At 32.2% G+C, this 10,591-nt stretch overlaps 2 protein-coding genes across 4 annotated transcripts; one reads left to right on the forward strand and one right to left on the reverse strand.

The window, feature by feature from the left end:
- The first annotated feature begins 1,057 nt into the window (after positions 1 to 1,057).
- LOC107859407 (uncharacterized protein At4g19900) lies at positions 1,058 to 5,271 on the forward strand. 3 transcript variants are annotated; one of them, XM_016704409.2, is made up of 3 exons: positions 1,058 to 2,812; positions 4,469 to 4,573; positions 4,684 to 5,271. In XM_016704409.2, the coding sequence occupies exons 1-3, from the start codon at positions 1,440 to 1,442 to the stop codon at positions 4,691 to 4,693; spliced, it is 1,488 nt and encodes a 495-aa protein (XP_016559895.2). In that variant the 5' UTR covers positions 1,058 to 1,439; the 3' UTR covers positions 4,694 to 5,271. The 3 variants fall into 3 exon arrangements, with proteins under 3 accessions (XP_016559895.2, XP_016559897.1, XP_016559896.1); XM_016704411.2 differs by lacking the exon at positions 4,469 to 4,573; XM_016704410.2 differs by lacking the exon at positions 4,469 to 4,573 and having other exon boundaries at positions 4,814 to 5,271.
- Positions 5,160 to 8,445, reverse strand: LOC107859406 (probable polyol transporter 4). The gene is made up of 2 exons (XM_016704407.2): positions 7,557 to 8,445; positions 5,160 to 6,779 (listed from the first exon to the last, which is right to left on the reverse strand). Exons 1-2 carry the CDS (start codon positions 7,729 to 7,731, stop codon positions 5,392 to 5,394), a joined length of 1,563 nt encoding a protein of 520 aa, XP_016559893.2. The 5' UTR covers positions 7,732 to 8,445; the 3' UTR covers positions 5,160 to 5,391.
- Between the last annotated feature and the right edge of the window lie 2,146 nt (positions 8,446 to 10,591).

A 10,591-nucleotide genomic window follows, 5' to 3' on the forward strand; every position in this document is an offset into this window, starting at 1 on the left:
AAAATAACTCATCTCATAATCAAAATATAAATAATAAAATAAATAATATTTAAATTAATAAATAACCCAAAACAAATGCAAGATAAAATGACTCTATATTTTATTCCACAATTATTTTTTTTTCCTTATCAAACGATCGCCATGGATTTATTTAATACGTCAAATATCCTCCTATTAAGTCCGAAATAAAATATATTTACTTAACAATATAAATTTATTCAAGAACTTTGATCAAATTTATACAATCAATCAAATACAATAAATTTTTAACCAACTTAATTATGAGGTATCCCATTTAATTTAAATTTATTTCATCTCATTTATTAAATATGATATCCTAAAATAATAATGCTTCCCCCATCTTAAATTATATGATTCATTTTTTAGTCAGTTAAATAAAAAATGACATATATTTATATTTAGAAAGAATTTAACTTTAAAATATTCATTTTAATGTTTTATCCTTTATTTTGAAATGTTCGAACAATATAATACTTGTTTAATTTATAAAATCAATGAATAATTTATCTATTTCTATTCATTTTTATATATTTCTATTCATTTTACTCTTAGTATTAAAACAATTCACAATCTAATATATTTATCAAAATATTAAATTTATTACACTTAAAGAGTAATATAATTAGATTATCCGTATCATTTGTTTTTTCTCTTAATTCTTGTGCCAATTGAAATTTGACAAGCAAATATGGATGGAAGAAATAATTTTTAAAATTAAAATTTAGATATTTAAAAACTATGTAAAAAGTACTCTAAATTACAATTTTTCTTTTTTAATTTGATTAAAAAATAAATTTTAGAATGCAGTTAAAGTTTGTATTATTTGATTCTTAAAAGAAAAAAAGGAAACATAAAAAAAATGAAGGGTGTAATCATAAATATCTATATCTTATTTTAGATTATAAATTTTACAAGTTTTTTTAAAAATTTTATATCAAGTTAAACTAACTCACATAAAATTAAAATGGCGATAGTGTATGTTCCAAACAATCCCTATAAGTATCTAAAGTTAGGAACCAATGCCATATAGAGTTTGTACTTCATAAAGCTACTAGTCTAAGAACCCAATCAACCAACTCAACTACATTTAATTCTCATTCCCTCTTTCTCCTTCACAAAAATACAAACCAAGCTCAAAAACCAAGAAACTTACTTTTTCATATAGTGGACTAATCTTTTTACTTCTAAAAAATTCCAAAAGAAGCACACACACTATACATACACAACCCAACAAACACTTGAAAATAAAAAAACTATCTTTTCAATTTTCCCTGCACTTTTTTTGCCGCCTACACCCACTGAAAAAATGCTCCTCAACTTCCTCTACTCACACCTTCATCTCTTCCACACACATCAAAAATCCTTCACACATCATCAGCTATGAAAAAGGAAACATTCTTAATTTCCAAGAAAACATCATGGATGGTCTCATTTGTGACAAACATAAGAATGCTGTTAAGACAAGAATTTTTAATTCTAATTTGTTTCACCATTGTTGTTTCCAGTTGACTGAAAGGTCTTTATATGCAATTGTTTCTTGTTTTCTACTTTTTCTTTTAGCTTATAACAGTTCCACTGTTTTCTATGTTCAAGTCCCTGTTCCGGCTAACTACTCGCCGGAGATTTCTACACTTTCATCTGAAAATGTCGCCGGAAAATCAAGAAAGTTGGTTTCTTTATCTTCTTCAGCTAAACTTTCATCTTCTGTGGTATATGCAGTAAAAGAAGAAACCCCACTTGTAAAACCAAACACCCAATTCACAATTTCTCGTAAAAATCCAAACTTGGTGGGATTTACATATGATTCAGTGGATTATGGTCCTAAAAGGAGGAGAAAGAAGAAGTCTTTGGTGAAAGTTGTTCCTTCTGGGGTTAAAATCAATGTGTTTTCAATGAGAATGAAGGAGTTTTTTGGTTCTAAATTATCTAATTCTTCGTGTAAGTTTAGGTTCTTCATGACTTGGATTTCTTCTATTGAGTCTTTTGGTGAAAGGGAACAGTTTGTTTTGGAGAGTTTGTTCAAGGCACACCCAAATGGTTGTTTGGTTATTATGTCTACTTCAATGGATTCTCCAAAAGGTATGCAAGTTTTGAACCCTTTCTTGGAGAAAGGATTAAGGGTAACTGCAATTTCGCCTGATTATGTTTACTTGTTTAAAAATACTATTGCTCAAGCTTGGATTGATAGTTTAATGAAGGGTAATATAGATACAGGGGAAGTTTCTTTAGGTCAGAATTTATCAAATTTGCTAAGACTTGGTTTACTGTATAAGTTTGGTGGGATTTATTTAGATACTGATGTTATAGTGTTGAAGAGTTTTGGGAAGTTGAGGAATGTTATTGGGGCTCAAACTATTGATGTTGAAACAAGAAATTGGAGTAGGTTGAATAATGCTGTCATGATTTTTGATAAGAGACATCCTTTGTTGTACAAGTTTATTGAAGAATTTGCTCTTACATTTGATGGGAACAAATGGGGTCATAATGGACCTTACTTGGTTTCAAGGGTTGTGTCAAGGGTAGGTGGAAGAGATGGATACAATTTCACAGTTTTGCCTCCAATGGCTTTTTATCCAGTTGATTGGAATAGGATTGGTAGTCTCTTTCTTGGTCCGAAGAACGAGACTCATTCAAAATGGTTGCCCTTGAAACTCAAGCAGATTCAGAGTGAAAGTTTGGCTGTGCATCTTTGGAACAAGCAGAGCCGAGAGCTTGAGGTTGAAGAAGGAAGCATAATCCAACATATACTGTCTGATTGTTGTGTTTTCTGCAATTCTCACTCGTCAAAGTTGTAAGTATACACCACGAAAAATCAGCATATGCGTTTTTTCCTTCATTAGTTGTAGTAAGATTATGGACCACCTAAGTTCATTGCATAGGTTTTCTTGAAGAAAGTTAGGTGGTACAGAAATAATGCAGGATCCAATGTATTCTACTTCATTGTCTATGTGATTGAAAAAACTATACAAAGATAGAACAGCAGAATTATCGTTAAGTTCCCATCGACTGAAATGCTGATGCTGTTGGGCCAACTATTTAATTGGATAAATATCTTGATTTTTTTGTTTGGCTTCCGCAAAAACTTCAGTTTTCTTTAATATCAAAGTTACAAGAGTAGGGAGGGCGGCTATCAACTGGTGAATTGATTCAGGACCACTATATGTAATGTGATGCTGTTAGCTTATCCATTGAATAAAACTTTGGGCTACTCTGATCAGCTCGTGCCCTTACTTTAATTTTGGTCCAGAATTCGTTCACATAGTTGTTCATGAAGCTAGCTCGACGGAAGCAAGTGCAATGTTTCCCTCTAAATCTGTAGGTGACAGGGTGCTACCTGTATGATATTAGGTCAGTAAGCAAGTTTCTGCTGAAATTAGTCTAAGAATTATTCAGAAACTACCCTACTAACACTAACAATTCATCATTCTATCTGGTTACTTCCATGTGAATGTATTTTGTTCAGAAGTCATGGAGATGTTATATCCAACCACCCTTAGTGATATATCCTTACTCGGTGCACAAGTATTTTGTTGACCAGAAACATGATTATCATGAAGAATACTTGGAAATTTCCTTCATCTCTCCTCCTATCTGTTAATTTAAGTAAAATGACAGCCAAACATATTGAATCTGCGTCTCCTTCAAACTTTTCTGAGACTGTTATTTAGGAAGTGATGCTTGTTTTGCTCTTGTCCGGGATTAAACTATATCTGACGCTTGCTCTTTGGTGGTTTCACGACACTGGATATGAGCTTTGAGCTTTCACTAACTATATTACTTCATTATAACTGAATTTGTATCCTGCATTGATCTTCATTTTGTCCTTTCAAGACTAGAATAGTGTCATTAAACTAAGATTCTCTGAAGAGGACAGGAGAATTATTCTCCGTGGCCGCATGTTTCTTGAATGGTATGCTTGAAACTTTGATTATTGTCTTCTATTTTATTCTACCTTTCGGTGGGGGGGGGGGGGGGGGGGGGGGGGGGGGGTTTTTGGCGATCTTGTTTCTCTGCTTTCAACACAAAAAAGAATGTAAATAAGATCAGTTAATGTTTAATCTAACGGTTAATGGCTAAATAAACTTTCCTAATCTTGCTCAATTTGGGATTTAAAGCACTGTTTGTAAAGTTTCTTAGGGAACACACATGCTGCACATGGTTGCTGTCTTTTGAGTAGATACTACTCCACACTTGGGCCAATCTGCTTTCGTCTTTTTATCCCTTTTTCACTTGCTTTCTCCAGTTGCACTGCTGACCAAATTGGTGTATTTGGAGTGACAAAATCTAGATATTGCCCAACTTACAGGACCAAAAAGAAAGGATAATTAATGTTTAGCTGGTGAAAAGGATAATTAATGTTTAGCTGGTGAAACTTTGATTACCAGTCCTTTTCTTTCTTCTCTGCATTATTTAGTGCATGTGGTCCTTTAAGTGCTTTCACTTTCAGATCCATCTGTTTGGTGTACTCCCAACTCAAGAATGATCAAATAATTGCTAGTATCATTCTCTACATACCTTTGAAGAGGATGAACATTATGGATGGAAAGAGGAGGTAATGTCATTTAATTCATTTTCCATTGAGGACTGACCAAAAAGTTTGACTTGCTATTTAGCATTTAACAACTTTTATTCATTTAGAGTTATTCATCCTACACATGACAGGACCTTCTGATTTCTGCAAGTTTTGTTGAAGACTAAAAGCTAAAAAGACTAAAAGAAAGGTGAAAAAGGTAACCATAAACCACCACCCAGAGCATTGATCTAGTGATAAAGAGAGTAGTGTGTGATGCAGGGTTAGGCACATGTCACAGGTTTGAACCCTGCCATTTACAAAAGTTTGGCATTTTAAGCGGGTGGCCATCAAGTGTCGATTTTTGGTAACATTGATCCTCAGGGATATCTCGATAATGAGAAAAAAGGGCAAATCATCATTCCTGGAAGTACTGCATGGGAGAACATTGGTTGCTATGAGTAAATACATATGGTTATGTATCCACTCTACTCACGATAATGCCATGGAAACAGAAGATGGAAACAATGGTTCAGTAAGTCTTTATGGAATATCCACTGGAACCTATATACAGACATCATCACTGCTCTGTTGTGTTGATTTACAATAAAAGAAAAAGAGAAGAGCATGAAGAAGAAAATCTATGTATTCTGAGTTTCTAGATATCACATTTCAATGTCATCAGGATACAAGAAAGCCTCATTCTTGACGACGAATGAATATTGAGTTTTTTTTTTGTTTATATATTTATCTCACTGCATGATGCATCTAACTCTACGCAATTTCACAAATATTGAGAAGCTTGCAAATCAAATAAGTGTCTCGAGCAAATGCCAACTTTCTTCTGTCTGCTACTAAAACTATGATATGATATGCCCCTTTCGTTGAGTCTGCATTAGATTTTTGACATCTTCAAGCTCCAATTCACCACCATGTTGTGGTGGCCTATCATTCTGGAACAGCATTTCTATTTCTTCCAACGATTTCCCCTTTGTTTCTGGAACACAGTTATGAACAAAAGCAACAGAGAGAGCTGATATAGCAGCGAACACAAAAAATGTTCCTCCTACTGTAATCATACGAGAAATGGAGAGGAAAGACATTGCAACCACACCGCTACTAACCCTGCTCCCTACTGCACCAAGAGCTGATGCTTGGGCTCGAAGTCTTAGAGGGAAGATTTCAGATGTCAAGACCCAACAAATTGGTCCAATCCCCATGGAAAAGAATGCTACATTTCCACATACACATAAAATTGCCAACTTGATACCAACTGAACCATTCCCCATTAATGAAAGTGTAAAGCCAAGGCAAAACAGACAAGTAGTCATGCCAATTGTGCTGACATATAATAAAGGTTTCCTACCAACTTTGTCAATAAGAATTATGGCTATCAAAATGAATATTGTTTTTGTGAAACCAACAGCAACAGTTGCAGCCAGGAGTTGAGTGTTACCCTTAATTCCAGCATCCTTAAAAATTGTTGGACTATAATACACAGTTGCATCTATACCTGTGACCTGTTGAAAGCACTGAATACCACAACCTGTTATCAGCATTCTTCGAACTCCAGGTGAAGGATTTAACAGTTCACGCCACACTGCTTTCTCTTCATACTTCTCGGCATTAACATGCCCTGCTGCTTGCTGAATTTCTGCTAGCCTCTCTTCCACTTCATTTGCATCTTCATTAGTTTTTAGTAGCACTAACCTTGCCTCATCTATCCTATTTTTCATAACCAACCACCTAGGAGATTCTGGAATGACAAATAGCGCGATACCAATAAAAACCGAAGGGAGAATCCCCACACCAAGCATGATTCTCCAATTTATATGGGGGGATAAACCAGAGAAAACATAATTCGAAACATAACCTAAAAGAATTCCAAGATTGATGAATATCTCAGGGAATGAAGTGAAAGACCCTCTAGCAACCGCGGGTGATATCTCAGCGATATAAACAGGTGCAATCATGATGCCGAAACCGATACCAATTCCAGCCAAAAACCTGCCTATCATTAACACTTTGAAGTCAGGAGCAAGGGACATTATAAGAGCCCCAGATTGAAACAGAATGGCTGCAAAAGCCATGGTCCACTTCCTGCCGATGGCATCTGACATTTTTCCTCCTGCTAAACTCCCCAAGAGTGAAACTATGCTCAAGATTCCAACGAGGACTTCTTCTTGTACTTCAGTAATTTTCAAGTCTTGCTGAATGAAGATAATAGCTCCACTCATAACACCAACATCTGTAAATGGAATAATTCCAAGTAGAAGCTAGATATGAATTGAACACAAAACCAGCTAAAACACTGATTTGGTTGGAAAACAAGTTATCCCGGGATTCGTTGTCCCACCCTCAAGGAGGGATAAGAAAAACACTATAATCCCGGGATGAGTTATCCTATGCATTTTGTCCCAACCAAACATGGGAGAAGCTCCTCTTCTAAATTAATCCCGGGATTAGTTATCCTTATCCCTCCTACCAGAGGTCTATGCAAAAAGCATTTGGCCATTATGCTGACTACCAAAGCCTAAAAGGAGTAGCACCAAAATGCTAAACCAAAAAGACACTAATCAGCAACTATTACAACTATGATCATTTATTTGGACTGCCAAGAGCTGATGCTAACCACTCTTCCTTGCTCAGATAGAGGTCTTGGCTATTTATAAGGTTCTTTTAGAGGTAGATTGAAAAAGTGATCTAAATCTATTCTAACAAAATCCTTGTGCCCTCTATAAATCTTGGAGCTTTATGATGACAAAAGAATAACAATGACAAAGAGCATAATCCAATCCAAACAGAATCCTAATCCACAAAATGGAAAAGGACTCATTTCCAAGCATATCATAGTTCAAACAGAATCCTAATGTTAATCTTGCCACTTAAACTATATGCCTTTAAAAAGAAATATCAGGAAGAAAACCCCAATCAATAGTAAAACAAAGAGAACTAATATAATAAAGTTATAAGGAACAGATAAAAGACAAGAATATTTATTAGGAGAAGAAGTAGATATACCAACCATATCCAAGAAGCACAGAATTAAGTGAGGCAAAGATAGCACAAACCAAAACATATTTTCTGCTGCTCTCATTTCTTTTCTCTTCACATAACACACCAGCATCCTCTTCCATTCCATCAGAATCCATCCTCCTATACTTCATAACACCCCCATTCCCATTTTCTTGGATAGCCATCTCCTCTTCTTCTCTCCCCTATATGTAAATTTCTATATGTCTAAATCCCTCTCTATAAGCAGACCGAAGCGGTGTCGCTTTTGAAAGATTGTACACTCTTTTAGTCTCTCCTGTATACCCCCCCAAAAAAGAATCCCTCTCTATAAACTAATCAAACAAAATAATGTTTTTTTTCTTCTGGGGTTTTGTTAAATTTTCTCCTTGTTTCATATGATGGTGTCATATGAACAAGAAAGAGGAAAGACTATTCCCAGATCTGAGGAAAGAAAGAGAAAGATTGTGAAAATACCAACTTGTGACCAATGTGAGTCTGACACTCCTGCAGCTTTGGAGGGTCAAAGGTGTTTTTCCTAAATCCTATGATGTAATGCACCACCCTATTGGCTATTATGGCATGAGGAAGGAAAAAAGATAGTGCAAGAACTACTATGACTTGAATGGGAATTTTCTCTTACAAAACAAAAAAAAAAAGAAGAACTATTATGACTTCAATGGAGATTTTCTGATTGTTTGTACAGTTTCAAACATGTTGTCTAAATGCACGAATGGACATTACTACATTACCAAACTTGTGTTATTGCCAAAAATATAAATTTGATTGCCTTAAATCTTGTCGGTAGACATTTTTTTTTGGATATAGAGTAACTGTTTTGCTTTTCATCCCGGGAGTCATTGAAGTACTTACTATTTCCATTTTTCTTTCATCTGGCTTTAATATATTTTGTATTAAATCAATATGTGCCTTGACTAAATATTTTGTATTAAATGGATGTGTGCCTTTTAGTGATGGCAAATGGATTGGATCAGATTTGGGCGATTGAAAATGGGAAAAAAATCTAAATATACCTCCTTAAATTATAAATTGCAAGTCATACCAAGACTTCTTAGATTACAACTAATAACAATTTTTTTAAAAAAAAAATAATAAAATTTTTTTTACAACAAATAAAATTAAGAATATATATCTTTTTATATGCTAATTAAAAAAACTTCCATTTTAATAGGAGTTGATTATTATGTGGGCTAAAATTGTGAAACCTATTGATGTGCATGCTTTTTTCTATTTCTTAAATTATATTTATATATACTTTTTTCTATTTCTTAAATTATATTTATATTCACTTTTTAAAAAGAAAAACAAATACTTCTTCTTTTTCATAATTTATTCTTACTCAATCTCTATTTTAATTTCTAATTCATGAATTTTGAATTCACAATAGAATTGGTGATAGTAAATATTATATGTTAATAATTTATTTTTAATTTGTAAATTGTATACAACCTATTATTCATGTATTATTTTATACAATCAAACTAAAATCAATTTATATATAACAAGGTCATATTTTAAATGATTTTTTATTTTTGGGGTCTCAATTTATGAAATTGGTACATAAGATTCTATATAAATGATATATCTTATAACTGTTTCTAGTGTATGAGAATGGTACATAATATGATATCCACGGATTATTTTAATAAATTTTATTAAAGTCATTTTATACTCTTGTCATACTTAAGGAATTTTATTTTTTTTAGGGGGAGGCTCAATGTGTGGAGTTGACATTAAAATTGGTACCGATGAATTTTTGTAAATGTCACATTTGTATGAAATGAGTTTATGAATGTGACAATTGACATGAAAAAAAGGTGTTGTATATTACATAACTTTTTTAGTGTATGTAATGGATATTTAATGAAAAATTATCACTGTACATATTGAAAATAAACTAACCGATAATTGTTTGGTATCAAATAACTTTTTGTTGCAATAAAAAGATAATCTGTATTAGCCATGATTGATATTGGTGTTGATCCACTATATTAATTTTGCTTTCTGCAATCAGTATAGTTCAATAGTTATACAAAAATATAGTTACAACTTGCAATAAACAATCTAAAAATACATATAAATATAATTTTCACATATAATAAAACTAAATCTATTAACTAGGTCGGGATTTTAATTGATAAAGTGTTACATTTCTTTACAATGTTGTACTTCCCCGTTTTTCATTTTTTCCTATGGAATACTTGATTTGACAAAGTTAATTCTCAAAGTATGTGCCATATTTAAAGAAAAAAAAAAGATCAGAAATTTTCTTTTTTTTTAAAATAGCTTTATTTTATTATTATTTATTGAAAGTCACTATTGTGATAAAAAGATGAAATCTATGAATAATGAAAGAAGAATTGAAGGAATAATGTGTCTCAATATAGAAATATTTTACCAAATTTTACTTCTTAATTTAAGAACAGATTTTGTTACTTTACTGATAAAGTTAAAAAAAGTATAAATAAAGATAACTATTGAAACCAAAATTTATTCTTAACATAATTATCAATAGAGTTAATGAGGAGAGATAGAATATTAAAGACTAAAAAATAGGAGATAATAACAAACACTTATTTTTTAAAAAAATATTATTTCTAAAGAATTGTTATAACTTACAATTAAATTTTTAATTCAATAATTATGTAAAAGTATTGCTATAACTTGCACTAAACAATCTAATAACTATAAACAAGATAATTTTCACATTGAAAATGAATTGAGTTATAATGGATTGGTTTGTAATCTAATTCTGTAAATATGGATAACAAATTAATTCCATAAAAATATAGATTAGTTAAAATGATTCTACTTCATTTTAATCTCCTAGAGCTAAAAAGGGTAAATATTTAATTGAGTTAATTGAAATAAGATTTAACAATAAACAATTTACTTTATGGGTGTGTTTGGCATGAAGAAAATGTTTTTTTTTATATGTTTTTTCATGATTGGATAGTTAAATGTTTTTAAAAATAATTTTCGTTGCACTTATTTTCCTTAAATTTAAGAAAAATGATTTCTCTAAAG

Source organism: Capsicum annuum, chromosome 2 (genome assembly GCF_002878395.1).
Source record: "Capsicum annuum cultivar UCD-10X-F1 chromosome 2, UCD10Xv1.1, whole genome shotgun sequence".
NCBI classification, from domain to species: domain Eukaryota; kingdom Viridiplantae; phylum Streptophyta; class Magnoliopsida; order Solanales; family Solanaceae; genus Capsicum; species Capsicum annuum.

Coding starts and splice junctions, on each gene's coding strand:
- LOC107859407 (XM_016704409.2), top strand. CDS start 1,440: ATGGATGGTCTCATTTGTGACAAACATAAGAATGCTGTTAAGACAAGA. Junction 2,813..4,468: donor AATTCTCACTCGTCAAAGTT/GTAAGTATACAC, acceptor TTTCACTTTCAG/ATCCATCTGTTTGGTGTACT.
- LOC107859406 (XM_016704407.2), bottom strand. CDS start 7,731: ATGGCTATCCAAGAAAATGGGAATGGGGGTGTTATGAAGTATAGGAGG. Junction 6,780..7,556: donor TTCTGTGCTTCTTGGATATG/GTTGGTATATCT, acceptor TTCCATTTACAG/ATGTTGGTGTTATGAGTGGA.